General features: G+C 43.4%; 1 protein-coding gene across 7 annotated transcripts in view; it reads right to left on the reverse strand.

The window, feature by feature from the left end:
- The window catches only part of pias1b (protein inhibitor of activated STAT, 1b), a 44286-nt gene extending 29521 nt beyond the window's left edge, over nt 1-14765 (reverse strand). For 2 of the 7 annotated variants that reach the window (XM_064312984.1, XM_064312977.1), the window contains exon 1: nt 14678-14743. Coding sequence is in view for 3 of the 7 variants with exons in the window: in XM_064312981.1 (XP_064169051.1) it covers nt 14338-14382 (45 nt within the window). In the remaining 4 variants the exon portion in view is untranslated. The other 5 variants (XM_064312982.1, XM_064312980.1, XM_064312981.1 and 2 more) reach the window with 5 other exon arrangements.
- Nucleotides 14766-22596: the final 7831 nt, after the last annotated feature.

The following is a 22596-nucleotide window of genomic DNA, read 5'->3' on the forward strand; positions in this document are numbered from 1 at the left end:
AGGGATGGGCCTCATGCAGGCCCCCTTATCAGGGGGAGGGGGGGGGTTGGGTGACACTGTGGCGTCTAACATCTGAATAACGTCACGCAGCACACAGGCTCTCGCACGCAGACGCAGGCACGCTCAGGATCGCGCGCGCAGACGCCAGAACGCGAGCTGCTCCCTTTGAACCCTCCTCGGCGACAGGGAGACGCTAACGAGCTGAAGCAGACGGCAAAATGGAGCTCTGAAGGATGCGGCAGGGCGGGCGGGGCGGGGGGGGGCGGGGCAGGCGGGGGGGGCCGGGCGGGGCGGGCCTGTCGATGCTCAGCGGGGGGGGGGGGGGGGGGCAGGCCGGGCCGGGCGGGCGGGGCGGGCGGGCTCTGCGCTCCCAGCCCAGCCGTTTAACCCGCCAGAGACACCCCTGTGCCACACGACTGCAGCGGCAGCCCTTCACTGCAGTTTCATTACCGAGGGAGAGCACGGCCTGTCAACACCCTCTGCCTTATATACACCAGCACACACACACACTCACACGCATACACACACACACACGCACGCACACACACACACACACACAGGCATGCACACATGAGCGCACACACACGCACGTACACACACACAGGCACGTGCACTCACACGCGTACACACACAAAGGAGAGCACGGCCTGTCAAAACCCTCTGCCTTAATAACAACACACCACAGCACACACACACACCACACACGCACACACACACAACACACACACACGCACACACACACACACACCACACAGGCAGATGCACGCTGTCAAACTGGCCTAGATACACAGCACACAACACCGACACGTACACACACACACACACTCACACGCGTACACACACAAAGGAGAGCACGGCCTGTCAAAACCCTCTGCCTTAGATACACCAGCACACACACACACTCACACGCGTACTCACACACACACACACACACACACAGGCAAGCACGCATGCGTGCACACACACGCACGTACACACACACAGGCACGCACACACACGCATGAACACACACGATCACACACGCATGAACACACACACACACACAAAGGAGAGCACGGCCTGCCAAAACCCTCTTCCTTATACACCAGCACACACGCACACATACACACGCGCGCACACACGCACACTCACACACACACTGAAGAAGACAAACACATGAACGCGCACACACACACACAGACCTAAGCACAGAGAACATTATCCAAACACAAGGCAGTTTATCAGAAGATCACACCCCCCCCGCCTGGCTTCAGACGCACTATTGAAGTCTTTAATAAGCGCAGGACCTCTAAACAAGTTAAATTATGGAAAGGACAGAACTGTACACAAACATAACTGTATAATTATGTTTCGTCTATGGCCCAGTAATCCAGAAATGATTAGCTAGCATCAATAAATCAATAAACTCAATGGCATGAGACATGATTTTATTTGACTACACGAGGAGGAACCACAGGCGATCAGAAAACTTTGCCAATTTGCAAGTCAGGACAGAATACCGACCGAACATACATGAGCGCCCACCCTCTGAATGAACGGTAAAATGGCCACGCTGACATCATTATGACTGTTAAATCATTCGCTGATAATCAAGTAACTGCAGAAAATCTTTAACCCAGAGGCCCTGACCACAAAAGAAAGCTCCAGCATACTGCACTGAAGCTTCGACACCACAACCCTCCATAAAAACATTTAGGGTTATTTATCCGTGCCGTGCGTCAGCCTCTGCTAGTTAGCAGGGGGAAATAATCTCTGCTTCAGTTATGATGTTGAAATAAGACACTTAACACTGTAAGATTAGCTCCCAGTGTCAACACTGGCATTTCAAATTCCCCAAAACAAACAGTCACATCCACCAAGGCACTGCGTACCCTTAAAGGTGTACAGACTCTGAACGCACTGCTGTACCAGGCCAGGTAGGTCACTGAAGCACCCAAGCCCCTGCATTTAATCACCGGCCAAAAAGTGCCAAATCTACCCCCACTAAAGACAGGGCGGAAGACACGTCCCTGTGTGACATGCTTAGGATCCTGAACACCGGATCGGAGTGGGTAAGAAATAACTTAGTACAGGCTTCTCAAGGAAAAAGCCTCTATATGACTTATAGAGTATAAACGGCTCTATTCTGTTCTATCCTATCATTTCAAACTTGGCTGAAAGCAGACAAACTGTTTTGATAAACATCACAAAAGCTGCCATTCCTTCCTGTACTTGCGATCAAAACTAGGTACATATCTAGGAAGAAAACAATGAGGAAAATGTCTTTCAAATGCTGAAATGAAGTACAATATTTCCCCCCCCCCCATTAAATCGGAACCAGCATTAAATTCAGACCAATCACATGAAAGGGTGCCGTAGTATTTTACAAATGGGGAGAAAAGCGTTCTGTGCTCTTACCTTAGTTTCTCGCTGAAGCATTCTTCAGTGAATCGAATAAGTCCAGCTAAGTCTCTACCGACTCACTGGTTACTCATTAACTACGCATGAAATAAACAGGCAATACCAGCGCAGAACAAAGAGAAAAGGAACTCTGGGCTTCACTCGCTAGCAATGATATGGCACATTTTTATTCGGGGTGGGGGGGGGGGGGGAGTTGCTCCAAATTTCTCAGAAAATCTCACCAGCACTTCTTCGAGGGCCATTTTAAGCACACTGGGTTTTCTTCTCACAACAATAAAAGTCCCCGCCGTGGACTCGATAAATGAAGGGGTTGTGACATCGGCGGGACTGACGTGTTTACAGAGGAGAAAGCGCAGCCCTGTCTGAGGCCAGCGCTCCAGTCTCTCAGACCGTGCCACCGGAGACAAAGGAAGGGGGCTGCTATTTAGCGTGCAGCTAATCCGCCGCGCCGCGCGGAACACACCGGCTGAAATAGCGTCACGTGAAGCGCTCCCTGTGGCGGGGGCCGGGGGGGAAGCCGCGAGCCTGTTTATTACGCGCGGCCGCGGCTCCCTGCAGGAGAGAGCAGCGCTTCGCTCCCCTCCCCCAACGCACTGGCTCTGAACCAACAGTCAAATACCTCATTTCACTGCGCTGGCTGAGCGTGATGTCACAGGCTCCTGTGCTAATCGAGCTCCGGGAGGGGAGTGGAGAAGGGAACAGCCGAGCGCTGCTCCAGAGAGAGCACTCTCTCCAGGAGAAAGCTGCGCGCGCGGCTGTACTGAAGGAGCCGGGCTCAGGGATGAGCAGGGTTAATCTGGCGCTGGTGGTGAATGGTCAGTGGTACTGACACGGTGCAGCCCCGGTTGTGGCGTGCCCCTTCACGCCCGGGCCCCGCTTGGCCTAGACGATTTCCTCCAAACAGGTCACTTCCTCCACACTTGTAACGTTTATCACCTATTGAAATCTCAGACCTGAAAGCTGCAGGCTAGTTCAGGCAGCTGTTTTTTTTTTGTTTGTTGTTTTTGGCGGGGAGGGAGGGGGGGGGGTGCTCTTCTCAGACGCTGTAATTCTTGTGTGTTGGGTAAACTGTGCTTACAGCTATTTGTGTTGGGGGGGGTGAATTCAGCTCAAAGCGGTTTGTGTGTGGGAGTGAACAGGGAGAGAAAAAACCTGAGTGGTTACGGGCTGAAACCCCCAGATCAGGAGCTGGGAGAAGGCCTGGAGAGGCTGGACTGCTGCCCGTTCTCGCTCAGGTTCAGGAGGCAAGAGGACAAAAGCAACACTCGATCTTCCCCATACCGCTCCTCAGCAGCCCGGCCGCATATCTTAGAGGGAACACCCAGATCATCTTGCTCTTTAGGATGTCGGCGAAAAGGCCTGAGTCTACAAAAGTGCACCAGGGAGCCACCGCAGAGCAGCGAGCAGTTCGACGGAAGCTGGGGGCTACGCTCACACAGGGGTCTACATAACACATGCAGTCCAACTGCAGGGGCCCTCACAGCACCGCGCACTGAGAGGGAGGGCCATGCTGAGGTCACTGCCGTACGGCTCCGCCCACCCAATCCTGGCCACGGCAGCACCGCAGTGCATAAATGGCTGTAGTGCCTGACGGGGGGCGGAGACGGTCGGAAAGTGCGTCCTCGTCCAACCAAGTTTAGTCACTGGTTAGGCAGGCACTGGACAGTCTAGACGCATCCCAAAGCAGTTCCTCTACATCTCCGTGATATGGGTCTGGATTTAAGGGCAGATATTTTTACCTTTGGCTTGCCAGGCATTACCCCCGTCAGCTGGATTAGTATTAATAACAGCACATGGATTAAAACCGGCCTCCCGCAGCATGGCCAGGATGCGATTGTCTGAGGGGGGGAGTGGAGGAAACGGGCATCGGGACACAAATCTTCTGCTCCAAACTTGTGGAGCTGACCGAAAGCCCAGGTTTGAAGCGAGATGATCCCGCGTTCGAACGCCACGGCCTGTCTGACGGCCGTGGAGCATGGAGGCTATGCGGGCACACCCTGGCTACGTGTTTATAGCAAAACAATGAAAGGACCAGGTCAATATGCAGACAACAGCAACGGTGGGTCCTAACGGGCTGTGAAACATTTAGAGCCAACACATTCCCTACTGACAGAATACTCGTGGAAAACAACCAGTGGTTTTCCTCAGCAAACTTCCCCTAGTCAAGCGATGGAGAAAAGCCACTGCAGGAGCCCACTGTCTGTCTCTAATCTGCTGGATCCCACTGTCTGTGTCTCTAATCATCATCCCCATGGTTACACAGGCAAGACGGACGGACAGGAGCACGAGCGCACAGCCCTGTGATCTGCAGAGCCTCTAATGAAGGCCCTCTCTCGCCGGGCGTGGTGGAAACCGCCGCTCACCTGGACGTGTGTGAGAGCACAGGAAATCAGCCCCGTCCGCCAGCAGACCTGCACCTGCCCGCGCGGCCAGCGGGGGAACACTCCGGAATTCCCCTGTCCCGACGGGCGCGGTTCCTCTATCAGAAACGCACCGACAGACTCTGAACACGCTTACTGTGCCGAGCAACAAAGCCAGGAACGTTAAGAGAAGTCTTTGTGCTGTTGTTGTTTTTTTTTTGTTGACTGAATGCGTTCCACCGTTTGAGAAGTAAACAGGTAACCGCAGGGCAAGCGTACTCCTGATCACCATTAGGTCACAGCATTTTGCCCTACCCCTCCTTTAACAGAAAGCTGCCGTGAGCGTGACCGTCACTGTGAGTAAACAGCAGCTCATCTCCAGCTCCAGTGTGTCGGCCGTTCCACAGTTAACCCCATTAACGCTCATAAAGCACAACGTGCTTTCACTGCACTGTTTCTGCAGCACTGTGCAGAGACTCCCATCCACCCTGCATTTGCTCTGCATTTTTTCACAGTAATGCTCACAGGACAGAATGTCACAGATGACTCATTTACTTGTGAACTGTGGTAAAAATGAAAGGAAAAACAGGATAGACCTAAAAGTGCAAAAACAAGCAGTATCATTTTCAAATATATTATCCAGAGTATTAACTGACTGCACATTCACAACCACTCTCCAAAATGATTACATTACTAAGCACACTTACACTAATTAAGATTTTGCAGCCATGGAAAAAATATTAAAATTCATGAGAGAGGGAAATGGAGAGAGAGAAAGAGAGAAATGGAGAGAGAGAGAGAGAAATGGAGAGAGAGAGAGTGCACACAGAGCACATTCGTACATGCTCTTTAGAATCGGCCTTGAAATTTAGAAATGATTCCTTTCAAAAATAGACTGTCACAAACAGGACTAAATCATTCCTCAAACAGATGCCCCCCCTTTGTGTCTGCCTGCTCATATTTTCCCAATTAAGAGGCTTTTCAGGGACAATGAGAGCAGGAGCAGCCTACAGTGACCCAGAGAGCAGAGCAGCCGGCTCAATCAGAGGGAATGGGGCCCGATGTGAGGGTTAGCTCAGGCTACAGCCACACAACCTCCCCAGCTCCGATCCAATTCTGAAACACCGTTTCAAAGCAGGACGACCAGGAACACAGCCGCGTAAAGGCCATTTATAATTCCAAAACGAATGATTGAAACTTCTGGCACACGATTTCATTTTGTTGTATTATTTTGTCCTGGGTGGAGAAAGGCCATTTCTTCTTCTGGTTAACAGCAACCCTTTGAGACTTTCAACCTGTAAATTGAGAGGCACAGGGTTTGCTAACTGCAGAGATTCTATTTAGTGAAGTAAAAACAGATGTCATAAGCTTGATGATTTAGGTGTATAATATTGCACTGAAATTTCTCTCACACTGTGCAAAGGCTGGGGGGGGGGTTATAGTATATCCTGCACTGCAGAAACCCCTGAAGTGACCGGGACATGGAAACATATTTAGGAAAGCTCAGTACTGCAGGTCTGACTGATTCATAATCCGGGACACTTGATGAATTCCTGTACGAGGGTGAAGAAGCATTTTTGCCATCCAAGGCATGTGGCGCTATTTCCACCGCATGTACCTGCCCGTGGTCGCACGCCTCACTGTCAATCACCTCTCAGTGAGCACGCCAATCAAACGGCTCCCTTTCCCAGCCAAAAATAACAGGCCAAACCAACACACGGCTGTTATTTTCCTTAAGGACTAAGAAAGGGATTCCCAAAGGAAGAAGCTGACCTGGGGATGGCAAACTGGCTCTGTGCACTGGGAGGTTTCACGTACAGCAGCAGTAGCACACTGCACTGCAGTAGGGGAATGGGAACCTCTCATAACCCTGGAGCTCCAGACTAGCTCAATGCTAACTTGCACAGACAGCCTGGTGCACTCACCAAACAGGAAATGCTCCAACTCAAACGCGATTTATTTACGACTGCTCTGGCCTCTAACCAGAGCTGGTGCAGCGAGGGTTAACTTGCTTTAAAGGGGACTGCTATAATGAACAGATAGGTAGCTTTGCGCTGCCCGGCTGGAAGCAATCTGCTGAGCGGAGCCGCCTCCCCTCCTCCTCTCCTCCTTCTAAGGAAATATAATTGCATAGCCCTGCACATGCAAGGCTCTCCTGTTTAAATTTTTTAAAAGAAACGGAGACAAAAAAAGGAGGGTGTGGTGAGAACGTGCTGCAGAAAGCGCAATGTGCATTAGCCCACCCTCCCGCTGCGAGCCTGGCATCTGGCCCAAACCTTTTAAGATTTGTTTGACCTTTTTACAGTAAGGTCATTCCAATCACGTTAGCCATCTCCCTCTTAATTGCGCAGTTAAGCTACATGATAATCCCTCTCTTTGAGTTACAATTTCCATGACGTGAATGTATTACATTTCCTGTATTTATTTTATTTTTTTGTTACAATTGTTTTTGCACAGTCATTTCCACTCTGAGTGAAATGACACTGAAGAGCGAAGAGGACCGGGATATCCTCCTGAAAAGCTTGTGCAAACTTGCTCGTGGATGCAGGATCAGCCCAACGCTGCCTGGTTTAATGGCATGCTTTTGGAGACCATGGGGCGGGGCTGAGAGCCACAGGACTGCCGGGGTAGGAACCAATACATGGCACTCAAGAGCTGATCTCAACCTTCACTACCTTTGAAAATGCTTCTGTGCCTTCTCTCTAGCATCTTATAAATACAAAAACTACAATGTAATAATCCATATTGTTTCAGTGTGTATCTACATGCATGTTAAACACCACTAAACTCATTCTGAAATGGGACACAGTGAAACAGAAAAAGCAATGAGTAGGTCTGATTTCCTAGGGCCTCGCATAAGTCTGGAAAGAAATCCTGTTGTCAAGGTGAAGCATCTTAGTAACTGCTTCAGTTTATATGGTGATGATTACAGTACCACAGTACTACAGCTCCCATCCCCCTCCTCCACACCGGCAGCGAAAGCGTGTGGTTGAAGATGAGAAGAGTCACTTAGAGCATGATGGGTGGCCTGCGCCTGCATCAGATCCAAAAATCTCATCTGGGGCTCTTTCACAGAGGCCCGCAGTAATCGCTCACGCACCCATTTATGCTCGCCCTGCCTGCAGAGTGCGGCACTGACGTGAACCCCGGGGACGTCTGATTGGCACACCGCCCCAGGGGAGGAAGATCTGAAGGCACATTTTTTAGCCAGTGTGATCTGGCCGAGAAGCAGTCGGTGCTCTTCGTAGTAGATGGCCAGGTTATATTTGCGACCCTCCAGTAAGTCCATAAAAGGAGAAGATGCAGCTGCTGAAGGCTGTGTTTCTGTTTGCAGCACCCCTGCTTTCTGCCTTGTTGTTCCAATTCTGCAGAAAAGCACTATGCTACGTGTCTGGAAAAAAATGTTTTTTTAAGAATTTAGTTTTTTGCTGATATACTGTGGATGATTTATGACATTCAATGATTTAGAATGAAGGTGCAGCAATGTACGTACTCAAACAGTGTGGAGCTACACTTCCTGACATTTAACATTGGCTGTGGGATGGTGCCGGCCTGCAGTTAAAGTATGAGTTTCGCTCTACACCATCTCATAAAGCTCCTCTAACATGGAATGTAATCCAAACATGTAAGGGAAAGGACGCAGTCTGTCTACGTAAGTAGAGCTTAAAAGCGCACCTTTCAACCCTCCTGTGACCCCATACCCTGAGCTGGCCAGAGGATGGGCTCTTCCTAATGAGTCTGCTTCCTCCCAAGGTTATGTCCTATATGGCACCAATGGAGATCTTCCTTCCACTGCCAGCTTGTGTTTGCTTTGTGGGGGTCTGGGTCGTTATATACAAATTCTTTGTATATGTATGTATGTAAGTGTAAGATTTTATCTGCACCCTTCTTTCAACTAAATAATCTAACTGCCTACAAAAAGCTCAATTCATTAATCAGAGCTAATAAAGTTAGAATGCGGTACAATTCTGAGCAAAAACAGCTGAGTCAGAAGGGAACTACACCAATAAGAGTTTTTTTTAAAAGCATCTGATTTGACAAGGATATTGTGAATTCCTTCAACAACAGATGGCAAACTCTTATTTTAAAAGCTCACAGACATGTGTGCATCTCACATCATAATCACACTGCCCGATGGTCCTCTGCACATCACAGGCTGTATGATGGTGCTCTGGAAAGATGCAACGCAGTCGAGTAGCAGGCCCATTTTTGAGGAAGTGGGGTCGCTAAGTTGCATAAGATTAACAAATGTTCTCATTTCCTCATTCAAAAGTACATGTTATTTAAAGTTTAACCCAAGCACAGTACACTCCAAACTTCCCCACTGTCAAGACCGTTACTGTCAGTGCAGCTGCTCAACAATCCTCTAGGATCGGCTGCAGAGGGAATAGATTATATTAGAGCAGAATAGGAGAAATTACTCAAAGTGAGCCATTTTGTTTTAAATTGATGTGGAACACAGCAGAGATCAGCCAAGTACTCTCTTTCAGTTATGAAAACAGGTTGCAGTTCTGAGGAATTTCCACCGGAAGTTGTGGTTTGAGAAATGGTGAAACTGACACCTTTTTAAGCAGTCTGGTCTGAAGAGAAGCCCAGTTCTGCTGTTTGAACTTTAACACTGAAGAAGCAAGAGTATCAATCAGACAAAACAGCAAAAGAACAAAACGTTGTCTACTAGCATGACAACACACACCCTTCTATACAAGACAACAAATCAATGATGAACTCATATCTGTCAAAGACATACATCCTCTGGTGACATTCTACCTGTACTGTATCACAACTCAATGGTGCTAGGTGTACCAAAGAGAAACAGGCTCAAAGGTACAACACCGTTGTATGCGTTTTAATTCTTAGTCATCAAACATGTCAATGGTGCTTAAGTGAACTATTAAGCGAAGGAAAGCTCCAGGTCATCTTATAAACAACAGGTGCTCTGGGTGGGTTGTATGTCAGAACATTACAGCTATTCCTATAAAACAAATTATGAGCACATTAAATACTTTAAAAGGCGTTGGGCCATTTAAAGTATTAAGTTCAATATGAAGAAATGTCAGCATTTCTGGTTCAGTTTACTACGTATTCATATACAATATAATTACGGCTCTGGGCTGCTTTTTCCGAAACCTTTCATCTGGACCATCCAAAAAAACTTAAATCAGTATCTTTTCAAAAAGACATTAAGATATGATGATTCTGATCCAGACAGGTTATTTAAAAAATCAACTAAAACACCTTCTGGGCAGGACATTCAAAAACAATGAATCTCCCTCTATACTTGTTCAATAGTTTTGCTAAAAAGCTCTTTATATTGCAGTCATTGTTTAAAAAAGTAGGCTAAATGTGCAGTGCTACAATAAATAATATTCACTATAATTAAAAATATATTTTAAATAAAAAATACCCTTTAAAACAAAAAAATTTGTATGCTCACTTCAGGCACATTACCAGTTTTATTGCATTTCAAATTTTCATATCTACCCACCTAGTCAAATCAGGATTATGCCATTATTTTATTTCAAATCCATCTCTACCTTAAAATGAATAATTCACTGCAATGGGTTAAATCTGTATGTTCAATGTATTTATTGCGGTAGCAATGCAACCAATATATTCTTGATTTTTTGGTAAGTTATGAAACATATCGCTTTGATATTCTATTATGTTCGGCAAAACTGGTCTTCTAATTTTGCCATTGTAATACAACTCCCATAAGACATTTCACACACATCTCACTGTAACATTATAGGTAACAACTTTGTACTGAACTACGGGAACCTTAGGTAAGGGAAACACTGAAATAGCTGGGTAAAGTCTCAAGATAAAACTTAAACGGAACATCACACTGAGATGGAAATTACTTGACTGAGAGATGACAAGAACTTGTGCATCTTAAGTTTTTGAAAATCGTAAACGTAATGATGTGACTTAGAGCACGAATGCTGATGTACCTATAGTTTTTATATGAAACAGAATCAGAGCTCTTACCACATACATCATGAAAAGTCATATTAAGCAGACACATGGATATCACATCTCCATATATTGGCTACCCAATCCAAATGAAAAAATCTCCTCAAAAAAAACCTTTATAAATACCAGGCCCTGATGATGGAAGCCCTTCCAATTAAATGAGGAAGACCGATATCTCTCTCAAAGGAAGGCGGTTCCTGAGGCCGAAGAATGGATCCTATCAAAAATAAAATACCTTTTATTGGTCACCCGTCGGAAACGAAGAGCTGAACAATACACAATACATTTTCAAATAATAATATTGACTTTAAACACGAAAAAAAAAAAGCCTCAATGCACATATTTCAACAAAGCCCACACGTAGACCAGGGCATGCAAAGACAAGCTGTACAGTTAATATGAAAAGACAGTGTATCATGTGAATTAGGCCTACCAAGAGTGTCTTTTAAAAAATCTGGCTGTGCATTCAAGTGGCATTACCGAACTTCAACAAACCAAATCTCCAAAATCCTTTAAAATACACAGGGGAAAATCAACCTGCATTTACCTCAGAAAGACTAATGTCTTTGCCAACATTTATGAAAATCTTGAGGGGTCATGCCAGGGTCAAGTTAATTTACTTGGAATCAGCCATGTGTACAGATGTAAGTACGCTACTCCAACACGGGATCAGCCTGCTCACATAGGAAACAAGCAGTAAAGGCTCCGCTTAAGGCAACACAGAAAGCTGCACTTCCTTCCAAGAAATGGCCACAGGTACCTTGGACCATTCTGGAACGTGTAAAAATACCGCTAGCTCCCTCCCAATCAATAACAAACTGATGGACTCCTGGAAAGCAGACAAATGTGCGGAAGATGGGCCCCTCGTCTCAGACGGACAGCGAGGAGCAGTCCCAGAATAGAGCCAGCGGGGGCTTCGAGTTCCGAGCGAGCTCATTGGTAGCTGCCCACTCACCGCCCACTCCGCGGAACATGGAGCGGCTGCTAAGACTGCCCGCCCCCACAGGAGGAATATCACAGGACAGAACTGGCTGTACCACGGAGAGCCATTTATTAACAAAAAAAAGACTGGATACCAGTTTGATCTATAACAATCAACAAAGCTGCGAAGGCTAATATTTGATAAAAAGCAACAGCGCAGAGAAAACGTCAGAAGTCAAAACAGCGTGAGATTTTGTGCCCCAAACAATCAACCCATTCCCATGGCAGCAAGTCTGGGCGTAAGAACAACACTGAAGGAGTCAATCAAAACATTCAGGCACAAAGGAATAACACCAGCAGAGAGGACCTTGAGACAGGAGGGTAAGACCACTGCGTGAGTGCCAGAAACAGAACACAAATGAGAAAGTACCCAGTCACAGATAACACCTACAGAAAAGCCCAAAACAAAAGAGCAATACAGCCTTAACAAGCTAGCTGGCAGTGTCCATCTCAATTGCCCAGCTCATGCACACTCTCGCCATCCACAACCATCCACACAAAGCTCCAAACCGCACTCAAACATGTAGTACAGCAGTCATGGACAAAAAATTGACATGGTCCGTCCACCACACATGCCAAAGCCCAGCTGGCTCACCCACAAACACATGGAACACAGCCAGACAGTGTGAAGCCTACAGGGTGAGCCCAGAACGTACAGGAGTAAAGCAGGAGGCGTCATGCCCCTGGAGCACGGACACAATACTGCTCTGTATTCCGCTGGCAGGTTCAGAGTCAGAAAGCAATAAAAACCTTTCCAAACCGGACTCCTCCATCACAGTCCGGTGCTTCTCCAAAGCTTTGTCAAAACACAAACAGCCGTAGCGGGGAACATGTGACAACAGGAAAACAATTAAGCAGCACTTATAAATGCCACTGCACTCCCCTCATAAAGTTGTGATTTAATCAACCATGCCAGTTATTGCTGTTTGTTTTTACAAGAAGGTGCTCTAGGCATATAATGCAAAGTGACCTTTAGAACCTCACATGGGGCCAGAGTGTTGGAGAGTCTGCTTGTTTGTTTGGAGTTACGATATTCCCTTCTTCAGTAGGGTCCCACCGCATGGACTCTCTCCTCCAAAACACATTAATTCCCCCTGGCTGATTGTATGAGTACAGCAGGCGCACCATCACTCAATAATGTTCCACACTGCACCTCTCTCTACAATAGGGCTGCCACAGAGAGCTTTGAGGTCTTGTCAACATACACTGGTCTGTGTCCATGATTTTAAAGGCAGTTATCAAGCTAAGTGACTAGATGGATACTGGCAATAGCATCTTGAAAGACCCTACTACAAGTATCCTATGCTTAAATTCACCCCTGCCCTGCACTGCTATGACAAACAGCAAAGGGAACACAAGTGTTAGCCTTTACTTAATCACTAATATTTTGATATATTCATCAGGGCATAGAATAATTCATTCAGTACAGCTTCATGAATGAGACAATCTAAAAAATTTTTTTTTTTCATGAGCATTTTACAACTGGATATGGCAGGACACCCACTTGCAAATTAGGTAATACCATCATAGCGTGTAAACAAACAACTAGTTTCTTTGGACACGATTTAGACTGTAAAATAGCATAATTCGGGCACAAACAGAAATGATAGAAATGTGGAATTTGGCAGGTCTACTAAAGGACATGTGTGCACAGAAACAGAAACACACACAAACAGGGAATGGTTCAATATGAAACACCTTGGCTCTGTTGCCTGCTCTAGATGAATAATGAGAAACATTAGATCTCCCCCTTCTACGGTTTCCACTGCTCTGACCTCACACCCAGTCGACTTTGCTGACTTAGAGAATATGTTCCCATGGCCTTATTTCAAATCACTCATTAATAATCTGACCTGAACAGATGCAGCGTTCCTAGGAGCACCAATTAAATACACAAATTGTCATGTTCAATTAGCGAGCGAGTTTCACATTCATCTCTGAGGTAGTAAGAACGTCATCCTAAGTTCGGGGTTATAGAGGTCCACCCCATACTTAAAGTACCAATAGTCTGTAATAATAATAATATATACACAGAAGGAAGGACAAGATAGACTTATAGTTAGATACATTGGCTCAATTTAAGATTGGCTGTGATAAAATGCAGCGAGCTACTTATTTACATGAAATTAAATTACATCAAGGGAATTAGCTAGCTAGATAACAAAACATAGCGTTAGGCAGAGATATGGTAACTGAGCATACAATAACACTTCAGCAAGAACATGACTTTTTTTCCAGATCTTGAGCTGTGTCTAGACACATATACTGAAATTCTATAACGAATGTTTTTCTACCGCTGTCTAGAAGAGGAAAACGCCACAGCGAAACCACTGTAACTATCGAGCTAGCAGGAGATCACAGCAATATTTACCGTTTGGAAAAGGCACGTCGGTGGCAAAATAGCAAACGCATTACCTTCTTCCACCCCGTCAATCAAAAGCCAGTGAAAAAAAGACGGTAGTTACGGGTCAAGAGACTGGACTCGCGCAACTCACAGATCCATCATCACACTACTGTGCTAGCTAGCTTGCTATGAAGCTAACGGTTACCTACCTTGTCAGAACGACAACACCGCCCGCTGCTATGTCTAGCATTGATTCATTGTTAACCATATTTTACTCACCTGCACTCGATCAGTGTAATACTTCACATGTAGACTATCATTCATTCTCACGAACTAGCCAGCTGAAACGTTAATATTCATTACTTGAGGGATGAGGTTTTCGTAATGTTTCTAGCAAGCTATCCTGCTAACTAGCGACAACAGACGTGTCTCAACATCAACAATAACATGTCCACAGCACCGAAGCTACAGCTGAACTTCGAGTTCGGTCAAACAAAAAATGATGGATCCGCATCAAAACAAGTTCTCCTGTGTTTTATTTGTAACGGCGTATATTTTAGTTAGTATAATAGCGATTAATAGCCGATAATATCAATTGTGATTTAGAGCTGCGCTTTACCTTCAGTTCCGCACTCTCCGCCATCTTGTTACTCTTGGCGCAGGCGTGATCAACCCCCGGCACGTGGGACGGACGTGTAGCACGCAGACGTCCACGCGCACAGTTTTAAATTTTAGCGCCTTTTCCTCGGGCGCATGATAGTCTGTCCGTGCTCTCTAAGCCTACTTAGAAGTTTAATTTGTTTAATGTTACAGGAAAATATTCTAACTTTGCACATAGCTATGATACTATGGACAAAAATTTGGTTTGTTCCATAAGTAGTCAATTATTGTAAAGGAAAAAAATACAACACAAAAATGAACTGCCAACCAATATTTTTCACCTTGGCTCTGTTCACATTCTTGACTCTGACTTTTGTTCTGTTTGTGATGTGCAGCCTTGTTACATTTATGATAGCATTAAAACAGGCAACTCTCATTGGGACTCATTCAAGAAGCATGCATATGATCACATTTGATTGTAAACTGCGTGTAAGAACATTTACAAGAACATTTTGGCATTCATCTTTTTTTTCTTATCTGTATTTGTACATGGCCATTTCCTTATGCTAATCACATGGACAGGAGTGCACGTAAAATTAACAGTCAACATTCATCATCTCATACACCTGGGATATGCACAAAAACAAAGGTCTGCAAGTGTCATCCCATATTGAGTTTTCGTTGTAACATTTTTAAGAAAAATGTTTTCTTGGAACTGCAGTTATGTATCATGTTAAAACATCTGAAAAAGTTTCAGTTTTGTGGTATCAAAAGTTAGAAAAGAAAAGTTCACAAGTACCACAGAACTCTGTTAGATATAAATATTAGATCTTAAAATAGATTTATTTATAGTTGAGACCTTAACTTTTCACTTGCAAATAATGCAGGATAAATACGGCAAAGACTGAAACCCTGGTCTCCCCAATGTTTTCTGACACTCTTACAATGGCACCAAGAAATGGCTCTAATTTTGATAAACCAGTTGGCTATTCTGTGGAACATGAGCATTATTCTTGTAAACTGTAATAGTGAGCCTATTGCCTGCTAATACACACATGGCTGTGTTACCGAGTTCCAATGTTGCATTTTTGCAACATGGTCAAAATGACCTCAAAGTAATACTTACATTGTTTTGTTTTACTTAAAGCGATTATCCACATTACACATGTTTGCCATCCAAATAAAAAATATTGGTGGTCATTTATTTACTTCAAGCGGTGGAAAATCCAGATGCTGTGAGACAGTGGATCTTCTTAAGGAGCCCATAGTGTGTACTAACCTTGCCATAGCTATATCCCCTTTTATTTTGATGTGTTGACATTAAAGCTGCAGTAGGTAACTTTTTTTTATAGAAATAGATCAGGGAATGATTAATTAAATCATAGATAGAGCTGCTGTGAGGGAAATCCAGCACCGTACACGGCGTTTATGCCCTCAAATTCTGTGTTCTAAAACCTTGGATTCGGCCATAGTTCTTTTTTTCAAAACAAAGTGGTTTACAACGTGAACAAATCAATAAAATAAGCCGGGTCACACTGAGGACCAGTTTAGACCTTGTGCATTCACATATCTCTAAATGTTGTCGTCAGAAACGTTGGAACGTCCTGAAAGGTAAAATGTCCAATAGAACACCGAAACGGGGTTAGGTGTATCAGGTAACTGGGTAGAAGGTAGTCTATAAATATATTTTTGCTAACATTAGGTATCACAACCATCAGGTAGACTCTCAAAACTGTCACTTAATTACCTGCCAAACTAGGCGACTGTTTTTTGTGTTAATGATGCGTTGTTGAAAATTTGTCCCTGTTAGTTAGCCATCTGAGATGTGTGACTGCACTTTCCCCATCTTACCAAATCTTTACTGGTAAAAAAATAAATAGAGGAACACCATTTTCCCCAAATCCATAAAATGGCAGTAGCCTATCTGGCCTAAACACTGTGATTCCTGTCACTGCTGAGAACAGCCTAGACTGCTATAACCAATTTAGTGCTGTCAAGTCTCAAGATAGTGGCCGATCTGTATTAACTGAATAGCCTAGGGTACTTTTATATCCTTTATATACTAGAGCATTTGCCAAGCATGCGCTGAAGTAGCCTTATGGTGTTGAGTGACACAAGCACGCAGGACGACGGCTCAGTAAACTGAGCATAGGAAAGACAACAGCAAGTGTGGCTGATCAAACCAAAACCTTCAGAATGGAAAACAGCAGAATTCAGAAATGTGGCTCACAGCTTTCTTGTTGTCATAATGTTATATTGTGTGTAGCCTTTTTGTGTTTCAATAAATCTGGAGCAAGACCAAACCACGATTGAGTCTAGCCTGAATGACTTTATTGGCCTATCATTTTTTTCTCAGTCGATAGGGTACATGGGTCACTATTGTATTTCTCCTAAAACACTTCAGGAATATGTGAGCTTCTGTTTTGCTCTGTTGTGATGTGTTTCTAAATAGCAAGATGTTAACTGACCCAGCACAGTTTCATATGAATATTTTTCTGTTATGGGTGGTGGAGTTTGTGGGTAGTTGGACAATTGATAGATATATGAAACATGTTTGATGGAACACATTGATCTACTGTCTATTTATGTCTATAGGCAGGCACACCACAACTAGGGTGGATAATATCACACATATTAAGTTCTCTAGTCCTGTCCTTCTTGCCTCTATTGCTACGAGGCTTATTGGTGGGTAATAAAGTTTTCACAAACAATAACTGCATTGTTTTAAACTACTGTCTCTTAATGAAAGCTCATACTTTATGTAAACCACTTATAGCACACCAGAATATCTGTTCAGTAAAAAGAATAATCAATGAGAATATGTGGTATTTGTATCTATTCATATCAGAAACCCTGAGAAGTGGCAAACTCTTGGTGCTGTACAGGTATGAGATATGCCCCACTAACTGTAACCAGACAGAATGGCATATCTGCCATCCCAATATCTATTGTACATTCAGTATCTAGTGTGAATGCAGTCCTGGAGCAAACATTAGCCTATAAAATAATAAGGATATGGGAAATATGGCTGAAGTTTTACCAGTCACCAAGCAGAGCATACTGATATTGGGTAGTCTGTGACATCATTGAGAGTGAGACTGCAGAAATCACAAATATTAGTATTTGTCAGTGTTATCGGATTTACATCACTGAACCAGCAAGGAAAACCATAGAAAGAGGTGGGGAAACAAATAAGGACAAGGAGGACAGTCTTTTGGGTCTGGAATACTTTGTACCTAGCTAGCCAGCAGGTGAACTCCTAGCTCAGTGATAAATTAGGAAATCTGTAAATAACTGATGCATTTTAGGCCGATACATGGCCTAGCTCGCTACAGTGTGAGCTGCTGTGCCCAACCGTGCCTCTTTTTAGTGCTGCTTGATCTGATGTGTTGTGTTGTGCTGGCCTAAGCAAGCTATTTGCGCAGCTAGTTGTGAAGTTTGTTTTGATAACCGTCTGTAAGTTTCCACTAGTCTGCAGCTGAGCACTATCCGGGCTGAGCGCTGTTCATGGTTCTGAAGTGTACTTTGACCTACTTTCCCAATAGTCTAACTCGTACAACAGAACACATTGTCTACTGTAAAATATCTAGGCCTAATGGTGCAGTGTGTAAATGTTTGTGTACATCTGAGGGTGGAGAGGGGCCTCGTAAAAAAATAAAATAAAATAAAATTTTAAATTTCAGTTAATACCTGTTAATCTATTTTATTTTTACTAGACTGTCCCTGCTTCAAGCAGTTTCCAAAACTGTCCAAAACAGTTTTGGCAGTACTGACCAAAGAAATACAAAACAATTCTGTAAATAACACAAATACCAGGAGGGACAGCCAGATGTCTGTTTTGAACTGTGCCCTCTTTGCCAGCAGTGTGATTGGTCAATCAAGGACTTATAGTGGTCTGTTGTGGTCACTATACAAACATATATTACCCTTAAACTTTACTTCACACAGAGTCAAAAGAGGCAAATAGCTTCACCAAGCAGTCATTGGTTTCACCTGCATTCCAACAAGGCCTAACGTCCTGGAAAGCTGATATAGCCTGAACGACAAAGGGTTTTAGTGTGATTACACCATGGTTGAGTGTGTCTCAGGAGCTGTTGGATATTTGCTGTGATGGCACAATCTTAATTACAGAGTAATAAAAAACACAGTAAATGTTGAAATAGTCCCGTTAAAGGCCTGAATAACATAATGACAAGAACATGATAAATGGCGATCTCCCTGTTAGAAGCATGCCTCTGAGCTATTCAGTCACAATTAAACACTCAGAAGGAAAGAAGAATCTCTGCTGATTAAGGTTTAGTTCTGTAATTACTTCTACGGTTTTGGGTGTAAATACGTCCCTGCTGCGCATTTCGGTGTGGAGAGTTGAACACTCACGCAGTAGCCTATATATTGCGGCATTCGGCGCGGTCAGGCTCACACTGGGTTTGCCGGGCGGGTGACCCTCTCATTCCACAGCGTGACATCATAATGCCTACGCTAAAAATCATTCAATGAAGGATTCATTTGGGGACAATCACCACAGTGGAATTATAGAGTATATCGTTACAAAGCTTAGTAGTCTATTACTGTGCACTGATGATCTATTAGAAAACTGTAAGCACCACAATGTAAGTGATTTCTTTTTATTTATTTATTTATTTGTTCATTTATTTTGATGTATCTTGAACTCTGTTCCTCCACGTTCTCCTCTTCTTGATATTAATGGCAAACCAGAAGCCAGCCTGAGAACCTGCTCTTTATTTTAACAAGTCCAGATTAAATTGATATTGATATGACATTCTTTGTTAGTTAAATGTGCCAACGGTAGGTTAGAAATAAGCATAAGGATGCGTAAGAAACATGTAACGAAAAAATATAACGGTTTGTTAAATCAGGTATCGGCCTACTTTTCCAATGATGGCACGTTATTTTTCATTGCATAGCCTACTTCTCATACGCCTCATACGTGTGTCCAGAAGATGTCGCTGTTGTATAGGATCAAAATGTAGGCTATAATACTGTGTGTTCTGTGGTCGGAAAAATTATCTTATGAAACTGGTTTGTAATCAATGAGTCAGCATGAACTTTCTCTCGAAACTCGACATCACGAAACTACACAATTATACAGCTGTAAAATGATCAAACTCCACTGTGTTTACGGGCACACAACTGCTTTTTAACCGGTGAATATATAGGTTTCACAGGCAATGATGTGTGTACCTCAGGAAAGCTTTATAAAGTTCAGAAGAGCCGACCGGGCTGTTGAACTCAACGGTGTCAGCAAGCAAACGTCTTTCACATAAGCCTTCCTAACATTAAAATAGATCAAGCACTAAGCTAGATGTACTATTTTAAAAAGTTCACATTTTACAAAACGATTTAAGTTACATTTTATATCAGACATGAGGACTTAATTTTGGTGTTGTTGTGCAGACAGATTTGGATGACTCCCGATTTCCCCCCACGAACACCCTGTTAACATTAATTTACTACTTACTGATTCATAGTAAACGATTTAACTTGACATGTCTAAATGACCGGAACGTCAAGGCTATAGAAAGATTATTTTACTTTACTTTACTCTCCAGACTGTGATCTGCTGGATTTTTAGCCTTTCAGCAAAGTGTATTTGGCTATGTGCGTAATATACCTACAACTCAAACTACAACTCAAATAAATATATGTCTTGTTCACGGAGCTAATGCTAAATATCGTATACTTACTAAGATAGATACAGTTGTGTAACACGATTTGGGTAAATGTGCATTTAGAGAAATACGCAGCCTAATAATTACATTATTATTAGGATGGACAGGTATGGGCCATCCGCCAAGTTACGGGACGGCGGGACATAGGCTATCATACCTACAGCACCAAGAGCCGATTATTATGTAGGCAGAAGTCTGTTTTACCTTCACGGTAAGACGTCTCCATTGTGACCGTCACCTGCTGTTCATTCTGGATATTTCGCTTGATACCAGATTTTTTTCTCCTCTATCTCAAACGAGTGCTTGGTCTAAATTTGTGGAAGTCCTACCATTTTACGTTCAGCCTGAAAATGTAATTCTTAAAACTTTAACTTTATTAAACGATATACTGATTTGTACTAGCCTAAAATCAGAAAGAAGAAAATACATTTATAGTGCGAATTCCAAATGATCTAAATGGCTTAACTAGACCTACTTTATATTTTGTCCGGGCATCTGTCCCGTTTTAGCATGCTTGATGCTCTTGATGGCCTTTTTGGACTTCAAAGCAACCTTGCAATTTTAAGGGTAGGTAAAGTGGGTATAGTGAAGAAATGCGTTTTTATTTGTCACGATATGCGTAATCATTCAATGGATATGTGCCACTGACAGTACGTTAATTCGCGACTAAGTGCGCACGTTCATTATCATATTCAGTTGACTTATCGGTTACTATGTGTAGGCCTATTATAAGAAGAGTTAACAGTATACAGAAAGTAAGACTCAGACAGTACGAATCAGTGGCTGGGATTAAGTTAGGTAGATGAGCTATTTCATTGGAAACTGAGATGGCAGGCGCACACGACAACAGTGAAATCTTATACGACTGGATACGACTACAAGCGGCTTCAGTTACACAAATATTTCAGTCAGTGTGGACATTCTGGAACGAATAGAAATGTATACATTTCCTAGATTGCGCCCACTATTTTGTTTGAATTAATTCAACACAAAACCATTGCGTAACTGGGTAGCCAAAGACTTGCGTTTATGTGGCCGAATAATTCATCCAGCGTTTCATCATTTAAAGATAAGTAAACATCAAAGTTTCACTGATTTGTTTCCAGCGCCATATAAGCTTACCATTATCGTTTAGGTCAATACTGCAGGCTTAATAAAAATGTTTAAATTCTCCTGCAGAAATAATGAACACTCTCCAAAATCTCTGTTTACTCACAGAATCGACACATCAGATCACCCAAAATTATTAAATCACAAAGACTGCACAGTCTTTGTGATTTCATAATTCTGAAGTTTGCAAAACAGGACACAAAGTTTGTAGTTAAAGTGGGTACAGTGAAGAAATGCGTTTTAGTTTATCACGATAGGTGTATATATACTCAATGAATGTGGGCCACTGATATGTAAATTCGCGACTAAGTGCGCACGTTCGCTATCGTATTCAGTTGAATTATTGGTTACTATGTGTAGGCCTATTGTAAGAAGAGTGAATAGTTTACAGAAAGTAAGACTCAGACAGTACGAATCAGTGGTTGGGATTGAGTTGGGTAGATGAGCTATTTAATTGGAAATTGAGAAGGCAGGCGCGCACGACAACAATGGAATCTTATACGACTGGATACGACTACAAGCGGCTTCAGTTACACAAATATTTCAGTCAGTGTGGACATTCTGGAACGAACAGAAATGTATGCATCTCATAGATTGCGCCCACTATTTTGTTTGAATTAATTCAACACAAAAGCATTGCGTAACTGGATAACCAAAGACTTGTATTTATGTGGCCGAATAATTCATCCAGCGTTTCATAATTTAAAGATAAGTAAACGTCAAAGTTTCACAGCTTTGTTTTCAACGCCGTATAAGCTTACCATTATCGTTCAGGTCAATACTGCAGGCCAAATAAAATGTTTAAATTGTCCTGCAAAAATGATGAACACCCTCCAAAATCTCCGTTTACTCACAGCATCGACACATCAGACCACCCAAAAGTATTACATCACAAAAACTGTTCAGTCCTTGTGATGTAATAATTTTGAAGTTTACAAAACAGAGGACACAAAATTAGTTTTGTGTCTGTGCCGTCCTGCAACTTCCAGTTTACATGGGTTCTGTTGTAATTCTTACTCTTGTTATGCAGTAGTAGTACTATGAGCAGTAGTATTGGTGGTGGCGTTAATACTACTACCAACAACGACAACAACAACAACAATAATAATAATAATAATAATAATAATAATAATAATAA

This window comes from Anguilla rostrata, chromosome 16 (genome assembly GCF_018555375.3).
Source record: "Anguilla rostrata isolate EN2019 chromosome 16, ASM1855537v3, whole genome shotgun sequence".
Classification (NCBI taxonomy): domain Eukaryota; kingdom Metazoa; phylum Chordata; class Actinopteri; order Anguilliformes; family Anguillidae; genus Anguilla; species Anguilla rostrata.